The sequence below is a fragment of the Papio anubis genome, chromosome 7 (genome assembly GCF_008728515.1).
Source record: "Papio anubis isolate 15944 chromosome 7, Panubis1.0, whole genome shotgun sequence".
NCBI classification, from domain to species: Eukaryota; Metazoa; Chordata; class Mammalia; order Primates; family Cercopithecidae; genus Papio; species Papio anubis.
The window spans coordinates 125,385,488-125,399,284 of record NC_044982.1 but is presented as its reverse complement, the minus strand read 5'-3'; the positions used below and the strand labels follow the sequence as shown (position 1 = coordinate 125,399,284).

The 13,797-nt window shown below is 45.6% G+C and overlaps 1 protein-coding gene across 6 annotated transcripts in view; it reads right to left on the bottom strand.

Annotated features, from left to right (window-relative positions):
• DAPK2 (death associated protein kinase 2) overlaps positions 1-13,797 on the bottom strand; it is a 142,015-nt gene that overhangs the window by 56,796 nt on the left and 71,422 nt on the right. For all 6 annotated transcript variants that reach the window (XM_021941731.1, XM_021941728.2, XM_021941729.2 and 3 more), the window contains exon 4: positions 10,122-10,260. In XM_021941731.1, the coding sequence (XP_021797423.1) occupies positions 10,122-10,260 (139 nt within the window). The remainder of the gene's footprint in view (positions 1-10,121; positions 10,261-13,797) is intronic.

Here is a 13,797-nt window from a genome sequence, read left to right as displayed (position 1 = left end):
TTTGCCAGTCTGTGTCTTTTAATTGGAGCATTTAGCCCATTTACATTTAAGGTTAATATTGTTATGTGTGAACTTGATCCCATCATTATGATGTCAGCTGGTTATTTTGCTCATTAGTTGATGCAGTTTCTTCCTAGCATTGATGGTCTTTACAATTTGGCATGTTTATGCAGTGGCTGGTACTGGTTGTTCCTTTCCATGTTTAGTGCTTTCTTCAGGAGCTCTTGTAAGGCAGGCCTGGTGGTTACAAAATCTCTCAGCATTTGTTTGTCTGTAAAGGATTTTATTTCTCCTTCACTTATGAAGCTTAGTTTGGCTGGATATGAGATTCTGGGTTGAAAATTCTTTTCTTTAAGAATGTTGAATATTGGCCCCCACTCTCTTCTGGCTTGTAGAGTTTCTGCCGAGAGATCCGCTGTTAGTCTGATGGGCTTCCCTTTGTGGGTAATCTGACCTTTCTCTCTGGCTGCGCTTAACATTTTTTCCTTCATTTCAACTTTAGTGAATCTGACAGTTATGTGTCTTGGGGTTGCTCTTCTTGAGGAGTATCTTTGTGGCGTTCTCTGTATTTCCTGAATTTGAATGTTGGCCTGCCTTGCTAGGTTAGGGAAGTTCTCCTGGATAATATCCTGAAGAGTGTTTTCCAACTTGGTTCCATTCTCCCCATCACTTTCAGCCACAGATTTGGTCTTTTCACATAGTCCCATATTTCTTGGAGGCTTTGTTCATTTCTTTTTACTCTTTTTTTGTCTAAACTTCTCTTCTTGCTTCATTTCATTCATTTGATCTTCAATCACTGATACCCTTTCTTCCACTTGATCAAATCAGCTACTGAAGCTTGTGCATGTGTCACATAGTTCTCATGCCATGGTTTTCAGCTCCATAACGTCATTTAAGGACTTCTCTACACTGTTTATTTTAGTTAGCCATTCGTCTAATCTTTTTTCAAAGTTTTTAGTTTTGCGATGGGTTCGAACATCCTCCTTTAGCTCAGAGAAGTTTGTTATTACCGATTGTCCGAGGCCTTCTTCTCTCAACTAGTCAAAGTCATTTTCTGTCCAGCTTTGTTCCATTGCTGGCAAGGCACTGTGTTCCTTTGGAGGAGAAGAGGCACTCTGAATTTTAGAATTTTCAGCTTTTCTGCTCTGGTTTCTCCCCATCTTTGTGGTTTTATCTACCTTTGGTCTTTGATGATGGTGACATACAGATGGGGTTCTGGTGTGGATGTCCTTTCTGTTTGTTAGTTTTCCTTCTAATAGTCAAGACCCTCAGCTGCAGGTCTGTTGGAGTTTGCTGGAGGTCCACTCCAGACCCTGTTTGCCTGGGTATCACCAGCAGAGGCTGCAGAACAGCAAATATTGCAGAACGGTAGATGTTGCTGCCTGATCCTTCCTCTGGAAGCTTCCTCTCAGAGGTGCACCCTGCTGTATGAGGTGTCAGTTGGCCCCTACTGGGAGGTTTCTCCCAGTTAGGCTACATGGGGCCAGGGACCCACTTGAGGAAGCAGTCTGTCTGTTCTCAGATCTCAAACTCTGTGCTGGGAGAACCACTACTCTCTTCAAAGCTGTCAGACAGGGACGTTTAAGTCTGCAGAAGTTTCTGCTGCCTTTTGTTCAGCTATGCCCTGCCCCCAGAGGTGGAGTCTACAAAGGCAGGCAAGGCCTCCTTGAGCTGTGCTGGGCTCCACCCAGTTCCAGCTTCCCGGCCACTTTGTTTACCTACTCAAGCCTCAGCAATGGCAGACGCCCCTCCCCAAGCCTCACTGCTGCCTTGCAGTTCAATCTCAGACTGCTGTGCTAGCAGTGAGTGAGGCTCTGCGGGTATGGGACCCTCCAAGCCAGGCGTGGAATATAATCTCCTGGTGTGCTGTTTGCTAAGGCCATTGGAAAAGCGCAGTATTAGGGTGGGAGTGTCTGGATTTTCCAGGTACCATCTGTCACGGCTTCCCTTTGCCAGGAAAGGGAATTCCCTGACCCCTTGTGCTTCCCGGGTGAGGCAATGCCCCACCCTGCTCCATGGGTTGCACCCACTGTCTGACAAGCCCCAGTGAGATGAACCTGGTACCTTAGTTGGAAATGCAGAAATCCCCTGTCTTCTGCATCGCTCATGCTGGGAGCTGCAGACTGGAGCTGTTCCTATTCAGCCATATTGGAACCTCTTAACTGTTTTTTGTTTTTTAATCCATTCAGCCAATCTACCTCTTTTAATTGGAGAATTTAGTCCATTTACATTCAATGTTATTACTGATAAGTAAGGACTTACTGCTGCCACTTTGCTTTTTCATTTCTGGTTGTTTTGTGGTCTTCTTTTCCTTCTTTCCTTCCTTCCTGTCTTCCTTTTAGTGAAGGTAATTTTTTTCTGGTGGTAAGTTTTAATTTCTTGCTTTTTATTTTTTTGTGTCTCTGCTGTAGGTTTTTTGATGTGAGGTTACCATGAGGCTTGCAAATACTATCATATAATCCATTATTTTAAACTGATGACAACTTAATGCTGATTGCATAAACAAGCTAACAAGCAAAGAGAAAACTAGTAAAAACTCTACACTTTAACTTTCTCTCCTCACTACTATTTATATCTTATTGTACTGTCTTGAAATGTTGTCGTTATTTTTGATCAGTTCATCATTTAATCTTTCTACTCAAGATACAAGTAGTTTACACACAATTACAGTGTTATGATATTCTGTGTTTTGCTGTGTACTTAATATTACAAGTTCTGCATCTTCAGATGGTTTCTTATTGCTCATTAATGTCCTTCTCCTTTAGATTGAAGAATTCCCTTTAGCATTTCTTGTAGGACAGGTCTGGTATTGATGACATCCTCAGATTTTCTTTGTTTGGGAAAGTCTTTATTTCTCCTTCATGTTTGAAGGATATTTTTGCTGGATATACTATTCTAGAATAAAGGTTTCTTCCTCAGCACTTGTCATGCCACCCTCTCCTGGCCCTCTCCTGGCCTGTAAGATTCCACTACAAAGTCCACTGCCAGACATATTGGAGTTTCATTGTATGTTATTTGTTTCTTTTCTCTTGCTTTTAGGATCCTTTCTTTACTCTTGACTTTTGGGAGTTTGATTATTAAATGTCTTTATTTTAATTTATGGGAGTTTAATTATTATTTGGGTTTAACCTGCTTTGTGTTCTATAACCTTCCTGTACTTGAATATTGATATCTTTCTCTAGCTTTGGGAAGTTCTCTGTTATTATCCCTTTGGATAAGCTTTCTACCTCTATCTCTCTACCTCCTCATTAGGGTCAATAACTCTTAAATTTGCCTTTTTGAGGCTATTTTCTAGATCTTATAGGAATGCTTTGTTCTTTTTTTTTCTTTTGTCTTCTCTGACTGTGTATTTTCAAATAGTCTGTCTTTAAGCTCACTAATTCTTTCTTCTGCTTGATCAATTTTGCTGCTAAGAGACTCTGACACATTCTTCAGTACATCAACTGCATTTTTCACTTCCAGAATTTTATTCTTTTTAATTATTTCAATCTATTTAATTTATCTGATATAATTCTGAATTCCTTCTCTGTGTTATCTTGATTTTTGTTGAGTTTCCTCAAAACAGCTATTTTGAATTCTCTGTCTGAAAGGTAACATATCTCTGTCTCTCCAGGATAGGTCCCTGGTGTCTTATTTAGTTCATTTGGTGAAGTCATGTTTTCCTAGATGGTTTTGGTGCTTGTGGATGTTTATTGATGTCTGGGCAATGAAGAGTTAGGTATTTATTCTAGTCTTCACAGTCTTGGTTTGTTTGTACCCATCTTTTTGGGAAGGCTTTCCAGATATCTGAAGAGTAAATGTTGTAACCTAAGTTTTTGGTCACTGTAGCCATATCTGCATTAGAGGACACCCCAAGCCCAGTAATGCTGTGGTTCTTGCAGGCTTGTAAAGGTACTGCCTTGAAGATTTATAAAAATTATCTGGTTTATGAGGCAGAGACTCTTGTTCTCTTCCCTTACTTGCTTCCAAACAAATGATGTCTCTCTCTGTACTGAGCTCCCTGTGACTGGGGGAGGGGTAACACAAGCACCCCTGTGGCCACCACCACTGGGATTGTGCTGGGTCAGACCTGAAGCCAGCATGGCACTGGGTCTTGCCCAAGGCTTATAACAGCTGCCTGGCTACTAGTTATGTCTGCTGAAGGCCCTAGGGCTCTACAATAGGCAGGTGGCAAAGCCAGCCAGGCTTGTGTCCTTCCCTCAGGGTGGTGAGCTTCCCCACTGCCTTGGGTGGTCCAGAGATGCCATCTAGGAGTCAGGGCTTAGAGTTGGAAACCTTGGGAATCTACCTGGTGCTCTATTCTAATGTGGCCCAGCCGGTATCTAAGCCACAAGACAAAGTCCTTCCCATTCTTCCATCCCCTTTCCATAAGCAGAGGCATCTCTCCCGAGCCATGGCCACCACTGCCCCAGGCCTATGGCAAGTACTCCCTGACTACTTCCAGTGTACATTCAAGGCCTCGGGGCTCTTCAGTCAGCTTGTGGTAAGGCTGTCAGGCCTATGACTCTCCCTTCAGGGCAATGGGCTCCCCTTTGGCCCAGGGTAGGTCCAGAAATGCTGTCCAAGAGCTAAGGCCTGAAATTGAAACCCAAAGAGCCCACTTGGTTCTCTACCCCACTGTGGCCAAGCTAGTACCTAAGCTGCAAGACAAAGTCCCCTTTATCATTACCTTTCCTTTTCTCAAGCAGAAGGAGCCTCTTCCCATAACCACCACAGCTGGGAATGTGCTGGGTCATGCCTGAAGCCAGCATGTCTCTGAGTGCATGTCTCTGAGTGATACACTGGATATCACTGCTGACTATTCAGAGCCCAGTGCCTCTTTAGTCAGCAGGTGATGAATCCTGCCAGGATTGGGTCCTTCCCTTCGAGGCAGTGGATTCCCTTCTGGCCCAGGGAGTGTCTAGAAATGTTGTCAGAGATCTAGGGCCTGGAATGGAGTCCTTAAGACTCTGCCTTGTGCCCCATCTGACTGTGGCTGAGCTGGTATCCAAATTGCAAGACAAAGTCCTCTTCACTCTTCCCTCTTTTCTCCTCAAGTGGAGGGAAGGATTCTCTCCCGGAGTTGCAAGCTGTGCTGCCTGGGGGTAGGGGAGGTGTGGTACAAGCACTTCCTTGGCCACCCCAGCTGATGTCTTACTAGGTGTACCCTCCAAGTCCACTGGCTCCAAGCACAGCACAGGACCAGGACTTGTCCAGGAATTGCAGTCCTTGCGGCCTAAACTTCCTTTCGAGTTTACTTAGAAACCCAGAGCACTTTAGTCTGTAGTGGTAAGGCTTGCTGGAACTCAGGTTCTGACCACTGGGATGAGTGATTCTCCTCTGTCTAGGGCTAGTCTAAATGCTCCTTCCATGGGTGCCAGCTGGGTTCTGCCTGGTATTGCTTTCTGCTGTGACATGGTAGCACTGACTTTCAATGCAAAGTCCCACAATTGCTGCACTCTCCCTCTCCCAAGTGCACAGGTTCTTTCTCCATGCAACACGGCTGCTGCCAGAGGATGGGAAAAGGGTGGTGTAGATGATTCAAGACTGTCTTTCCTACCCTCTTCAGTGCCTCTTTCTGTGATATGAAATTAAAACCAGGTACTGTGGGCTGGGCACGGTGGCTCATGCCTGTAATCCCAGCACTTTGGGAGGCCAAGGCGGGCGGATCATGAGGTCAGAAGATCAAGACCATCTTGGCTAACACAGTGAAACCCCATCTCTACTAAAAATACAAAAAAATTAGCCGGGCATGGTGGCAGGCGCCTGTAGACCCAGCTGCTCAGGAGGCTGAGGCAGGAGAATGGCATGAACCCAGGAGGCGGAGTTTGCAGGGAACCGAGATCATGCCACTGCACTGCAGCCAGGGCAATAGCGCGAGACTCGGTCTCAAAAAAATAATAATAAAATAAAATAAAATAATGAATAAAACCAGGTACTGTGACCGCTCACCTGATTTTTGGTTCTCATAAAGGTGCTTTTTTGTGCGTGGATAGCTGTTCAATTTGGTGTTCTTACAGGGAGGATGATCAGTGAAGGTTTCTATTTGGTCATCTTGCTCTGTCTCCTGTTTTTACCAATACTGCTTATCTCATATTAATTTGTCCATTCGGGCTGGCCATGGTGGCTCATGCCTATAATCCCAGCACTTTGGGAGACCAAGGTGGGGTTGGCAGGGATCACCTGAGGTCAACAGTTCATGACCAGCCTGGCCAACATGGTGAAACCCTGTCTCTAGTAAAAATACAAAAATTAGCTGGGCGTGGTGGCGGGAGCCTGTCCTCCCAGCTACTCAGGAGGCTAAGGCAGGAGAATCACTTGAACCCAGGAGGTGGAGGATGCAGGGAGACGAGATTGTGCCACTGCACTCCAGCCTGGGGGACAGAGCAAGACCCTATTTCGAAAAGAAAAAAAAAAAATTGTCTACTTGTCTGCTCCCTGCAACCAGGCTAGGGGCATGTGGTGAGCAGGGACAGAGCCTGACTATCCATTGCACAATGGCTGAACATAGGAGGAGCTGATCAAATACCAGTTGAAGAGAGGTTGTTCACATTCCAAAGGCAGGCAAGACAGTGAATCCTCTTCCATTACCTGCCCCTTCAAGCTGGAAGGTGTGCATGGAGAACAGGTTATGGGTAAGGGTGTGGAGACAACATGCTGGCTGTGTTCCTTGGGCAGTAAGGACCCTGAGATTGGCGAGGAGTAACAGAATATAAGCAGGAGAGGAAAGTGAAAGTCCATCATGGAGAATGAAAATCAGGAAGAAAAATGTGGATTTTATATGGTGGGAAACAACACAGAACCAAGAGGCCTCCTCTAAGCTACCAGCTAGATCTTAATTGCATGATCCCCTCCAGTTGACAGAATGTTCCAGCCAGGAGGCATGCATACCCACATTCTGGCTCCAGGAAACATCTACCCAATCATGAGGTAATCCTTCTGAGTTTCAGCTACTCATCACTTCCTGAAGTTGCCCAGGTGGGCCTAGGCCAAGGGACCCATGGGTGGAAGAATCAGAAAGCTCAAGTCCTCACAACTCTAAGGATACCTGGCTATGGTGGGGACTAGCAGCATCCTCACCTCACATGCATCCAGGGAGAACCCAGACCGTTTCCAGGTCATGGAAAATGTCCAGGTTAGGCCCAGAGCCTTACCAGCCCTCGCCAGCAGTTCTATCTAGCAACCAACTCAGCTCTCTGCTGGGCAATTTATGAACAGAACTGTACTCACGGGGTTTGTTTTCCTAGTCTATGGGGCCCAAAACACTGTAACAAAAGTTCTCTTTCCTTTTTCCTCTATTCTGAGAAGGGGAATAACAATAACAGCTACTATTACAGAGCACCTATTCCATATTTGGCACTTAATGCTTCTTCTCTCTAACACTTACAACTCTGCCAGGTAGATATTATTATTTGCACTGAAGCTGAAAAGCTGAGGTTCAGGTGTATCATGGTATATGATAACCCAGTCTGGCTAACTCCAAGCCTAGCTAACTCTCCCCACCACAGTGAGCTGCCATAAAGGCAAGCCAAACATCACGAACCTGCTGCGGTCATTGGTGCCTGCTGGGCTCCAGCCACTCCTCCTACCAGACCCATTCGCGAAAAGACAAAGGAGCCCATTTTGAAGCTGGTCTCCTGGAGCCAGCAAAGACACAAGAAAACAACAAGTCAATTGTCTATAGCAGCACCAGGAAGGCCACACAGGTGCAATCAAGGAAGACCATTTCCTGCTATTACCACCCTGAGGTCCAAAGGCCTGCCCAGGCCTCACCATCCTCGGTGACCCCAATTTTTACCCGTGACGCCTCAGTAAAACTCTGGAAGATTTCTGTTGGAGGTACTAAAAAATACTGTGACAGCCAGGAGCAGTGGCTTATGCTGATAGTCCCAACACTTTGGGAGGCTGAGGTGGGCAGATTGCTTGAGCCTAGGAGTTCCAGACGAGCCTGTGCAAAATGGCAAAAACCCATTTCTACGAAAAATACAAAATTTAGCCGGCCATGGTGGCGTGTTCCTGTAGTCCCAGCAACTTGGGAGGCTGAGGTGGGAGGATCACCTGAGCCTGGGAGGTCAAGTCTGCAGTGAGCTGAGATCGCACCACTGCACTCCAGCTGGGCAACAGAGTGAGATCCTGTCTCCCCGCCACCAAAAAAAAAAAAAAAAAACTGTGACAATCATGGCCAGATGCAGTGGCTCATGCCTGTAATCCCAACACTTCTGAGAGGCTGAGGTGGGTGGACCACTTGAGCCCAGGAGCTCAGGACCAGCCTGGGCAACATGGCAAGACCCTGCCTCTACAAAAAATACAAAAATTAGCCAGGTATGGTGGTACATGCCTTTAGTCCCAGCTATTCAGGAGGCTAAGGCAGGCGCATAGATTGAGCCCAGGAAGTCGAGGCTGCAGTGAGCTGTGATCACGCCACTGTGCTCCAGCTGGGTGACAGAGCAAGACTGCCTCTATTTAAAAAAAAAAAAAGTGACAATCAGCATAAGGAAGGGGGACCATGCTAAGGGGACTCATAGAAGGTCACCCCATCAGGCAGAGTAGAGTAAGAGCGGGGTAGGGACTCATATAGGAACTGAGCCCATGCCCTGGCATAGCCACTGTGAGACAATGGACATGCCAGACCCTCTCTGGGCCAGGGGCACAAGCCAGAACTTGGGTGTCATCCAGAACTCTGTCCCCTCCTTCATCTCTACCTCTAATTAGGCACCTAATCAATCCTCAGATTGACCTCTGCAAAAGATTTTGACTCTGTCCCCTCCTCACATCTTACCTAGATTATTGCATTAGCCTCTTAGCTGAGCCCCAGCCTCCAGGCTGTCTCCAGTCTGTCTGTTCTCCCAGCCAGAGGGATCGTTCTGAAACATGTCCATGCTCACCTCACTTCTCTGCTCACTGGAACCCTTATCTCTCAGGGTAAAGTGCAAGCTCCTTGGCTTAGCTCCCAGATTCTTGTGTCTGCCTCCTGCACTCTTCCCGGCTTCTTTCCCAGACACTCAGCACACACTTCCTGTGCCTGTACTTCCCTGAATGCACTGCGCTGTTTTGTGACCATGTATTCTGTTGGCCTTTCTTCCTTAGAAGGCCCTTCCCTTCTTCTAATTCCTGCCAATCCTTCAGAACTCAAGTAAATAGCACTTCTGCCAGGGAGTCCTCTCTGATACCCTGGTTGGACTTAGATGTCCTCTCCTTTAGCCTCCCCACCCACCCTGGGCTTCCTTCTAGCATAGTACTTAGAGTTGCTGGTTTTTCTATCTCTTACACCAAGGTCCCTGGAAAAGAGGAAGTAATCTCAGACAGGGCCTCAGTGAATTTTGTATCTGCAGCAATACCCAGGCACCCAGCACCATGCTTGAAAGACCACAGGGATTTCTGGATAGAAAAATGAAGGGATCTCCCCAGCAAACAGGTCATAGAATTGATCACAAGTTAGAGGACATTTACACATAAGTATCTATATAGGTTCATCAGTCTATGCAACTGAGCTCAGTTACTAAGGGAACTGTCCTTCTACTTTGACCACATTCTTGCTTTATAAAGTCCTATGCGGTCACAGTGAACTTTCTCAATCCTGAATACCAGTTACCACAAAAGATCAGTGATCCCTAGAAGCAGTTTTATGGCCACAGTTTGGAGCAGAGTCGGGGTGGTGAGTGGGGGAGGGCAGCCAGCGGTCCCTGGGCTCCGGGATTTACAAGCTCTGGTCAAGGGATGATGGAGGCTGCACTGTGAAAGGGTCTGGTGAGTCAGCCAACTTCAGCAATCCTCCAAACACTTCTAGTTCTTTGTTATTGAAAAGTTCAGTCTTGTGAAAGGTGTTTGGTTTCAAGTTTCCTGTCACTGGTCTACTTATTTAGAAAGCGTTACACCGCCTTCTGAAATAAATAAGGTGCCTGAAGTCTGATTTAAGGAGCTTCTTGCAGTCAGCTCCTGTGTGCAGAAAACCGTTATGAGAAATGAAACTGAGAAGGTGGACATTTCTGTAGCATCATCTGTTTCCCAGTAGCTCAGGGTTTTTCACTGTAAGATGAGAAAGGAGCACTGGTGGGCACTGGGCCCATCCTGGGAAAGACACCAGGAGGGACTAAGCCTCTTCTTCGTAAACTTGATTCTTTTCTCTTTCTCCCCTTACTGACCTTGAGATCAAAGTGAGCAATTTTCTTTGTGTGAAGGTAGTTCACCCCATCCAGGATCTGCTTAATGAAGCTGGTGGCCTCCTCCTCACTCAGGGACTCCTTCTGGGCCAGGAAATCGAAGAGCTCTCCTCCAGACACTCTGTAAAACACCAGCGGGGGGAGGGGAGGCCCAGGCCCAGTCAGCTCTGCATGTCATGAGGCTGGGCTGATGGATGCAAGCCCTGATCCTGATCCCCCAGGGACCTCGTATGGCAGAATCCCCCTTGCTTATGTCTGGGGCTTTGTCTGTCTGACCAGTGCCAGGGACTGACTTTGCTTCTATTTGCTTTGTTTTCTTTTGGATCACAAGGGCAGGAATCACTCTGGAGATGTTGTCAGAAGGGCCTCTGCTCCCACTCTAGGCCCTGGTCCCAGTCACCCTGAAGGTTGCCCTCTCCCCCCAATATGCCTGAGATGGCAGGGGACAAAAACAAGCAGATTCTTTAGCCGGAATGTTTGTGTTCCTCCAAATTCATATTTTGAAATTCCAACCCCCAAGGTGATGGTATTAGGAGATAGGGCCTTTGGGAAGTAATTAAGTCATGAAGTCAGAGCCCTCACAAATGAGATTAGTGCCCTTATAAAAGAGACCCCAGAGGGCTCACTTTCCCCTTGCACTATGTGAAGTTACAGTCAAAAGACAGCCATCTATGAGGGAGTGAACCTTCATCTTGATCTTAGACTCCCCAGATTCCAGGACTGTGAGAAATAAATTTATGTTGTTTGTCAGCCACCCAGTTTATGGTTATTGTGTTATACAGCAGCCTGAATGAACTGAGAGAGGAAATTGGTACCAAGTATGGAGTGCTACTGTAACCTAAAAATGTGGAAGCTGTTTTGGAATCAGCTAACAAGTAGAGGCTGGAAGAGGTTTGGGGTGCCAACTAGAAAAAGCCTACATTGCCACGAAGGAATGGACTGTAAGGGTGGTTCTGGTGAGGGATCACAAAGAGAGGAGATTCTCAATCTTCTTAGAGAATACCTAAGTGGTCATCAACAAAATATTTGTAGAAATACAGATGGAAAGGCCATTCTGATAATGTCTCAGATGGATATGAGGAACATGTTACTGGTCTGGTCAATGAGGGAAAGCACATCCTTCTTATAAAGTAGCAGAGAATGTGGCTGAATTGTGTGTGTGCCCTAGTGTTTTGTAGAAGGTAGAACTTGTAAGCAATAAAAATTGAATATTTGGCTGAGGAAATTTCTAAGCAAAGTGTTGGAAGAGTGTCCTGGTTCCTCTTGACTACTTATAGTAAATGTGAAAAAAAAAAAGGGTTTAAAGACAAAATTATTACTCAAAGGGAAGAAAGCTTAAAAGTATGAAAAATTCTCAGTCTCCTCATATTGGAAAAACTAAGAAACCCTGTTTGGGAAAGAACAAAGGTGTGACCAAGCAACCATTTGATAAAAAGATTAATATGACTCTCAGGGAAGCCAGGTGCTATTCATCAAGACAATAGGGGGATTAGTCAGCCATCTAAATAGAAGCCAGGACCTATTGTTCAAGACAATGGAAGAATGACCCTGAAGTCATTTCAGAGATCATGGGGGTGAAAAGAGGGGTGTCCCTCCCATCACAGGTTCATAGTGCCAGAGCCTAGAGGCAGAATGATATCAAAGGAGGAGCCTCCACTGCCCAGTGCTGCCTCACATTGTGGGCTTTGTTCTCCAAACTCTGTTGCCACACTCCTCAGACATACCAGGTGTGGCTCCTGGAGGGCAACAGTGTGGCATGCTCTGTGCCAAGCAAAGCTGGTGGATGTGTGGCTGCCTTCTCCTGGATTTCAAAAGATGCCTTAAGGGAGCTGGTGGGCCCCTGGGCAGAGGACTGCCTTTCGGGTGGGGGTCAATGCTTGGAGAGCAAAGCCTTATGGGTAGGGTTGCCCAAAGCTGCAGGGGCAAGACCTCCATTCCACTCCTGTGGGCCTGGAGGGCAGAGCATTGAGCCAAAGATTATTCTCAATGTTTTGTACTGGCTCAGAGCCTGTCACTCCTTTATTCTTTCCCATTCTTCCTTCTAGAATGGGAATGTGTATCCTCTGCCTGTCCCACCATCATATTTTGTACATGACATGTTTGATGTCATTGGTTCACAGCTGGAGAGCAGCTTGCCTCAGAATGAATCACACCTTGAGTCTCACCCACGTCTGATTTAGATATTTAGATGAGACTTTGGACTTTAAACTTTGGAGTTGATGCTGGAATTAAGATTTTTGGGACTATTGGAATGGAAGGAATGCATTTTACATTTGAGAAGGACATTAATTGGGCTGGGGGGCAGAGACAGAATGCCAGAATCTGAATGAACTAAGGCAGATGACGAAGAGGAACAAATGCTGTGCCAGAAACTAAAGACCTAGGTTCCATTCCAGCCTTGCCACTGACCTTAGACAACTCATTTCCCTTCTCCAGGCAGGACCTGGTTTCATTACATACAAAAAAAGCAGATTGGGCAAGACAGCCCCCAAAGCCCCCTTTCTTTAATTTTATAAAAGATGGCCCCTTTATGGGGTTCAAGAGAATCGAAGTATGGCCCCTACCTTAAGCAGAAGACCCCATTAATTATATTAATCTCTAAAGACTCTAGAATACTACTTTTGATGCTTGATACTACTTTTTCACACTCTACATTCTTGCATCCTATAGTTGATGCGACAGAGCAAAAAAAATCTCCCCTGAGATTTCGGATTGCCAGATAAAATAGGTTTTTACTTGCTAAATCTGGTAACCCTACTTGGGCTTGTTTATTCTGCCAACAAAAAGAGTCAAACTCTGTAAAATATTTAAAGATGTTTATTCTGAGCCAAATACGAGTGCCCAAGACCCGTGACACAGTCCCAGAAGGTCCTCAGAACATGTACCCAAGGTAGTTGGGTAACAGCTTGATTTTATACATTTTAGGGGGACAGAAGTTACAGGCTGAATCAATCAATAAATGTAAGGTGTACATTAGTTCCGTCTGGAAAAGTGGAAAAACTTGAAGGTGAGGATAGGGAGTTGGGAGGGCTTCTAGGTCATAGATGGATTTTATGATTGGCAATTGGTTATTATCAAAAGAATCAATAGAAAAGAGTGTCTGAGTTAAGACAAGGGTTATGGAGACCAAAGTTTTTATTATGTAGACGAAGTCTCACAGGTGGCTGCCCTTGGAGGCAATAGATGGCAAATGTTTACTATTCACATTCTTAAAAGGTGCTAGACTCTCAGCTAATCTCTTCAGGATCAGAAAAAGACATGGAAAGGAACAGAGATTCTCCAGAGAATATAGATTTTTCCCAGAAGAGTCAGCGTTGCAGGGCCACTTCAAAATACGTCAAAAGATTTATTAGGGTAAAATACTTCTATTTATTTCAGGGCCTGCTATTTGTCATGTGATGTTATAGTAGAGTCAGGCTGGAATTTGTTATCTTATTGCTGCAAAGAGTCTGTTTTGTTAGTCTTAAGTTCACTGTTTTTATATTAATGTTGGTCACTTGTGCCCGAATTTCAATGGGCGGAGAGTATAATGAGGCATGTCCAACCCCTCTTCCCATCATGGCCTGAAAGTTTTTCAGGTTTACTTTGGAATCCCGTTGGCTGAGAGAGGGGTCTATTCAGTTGGGGGGCTTAGAATTTAATTTTTGGTTTACAATCC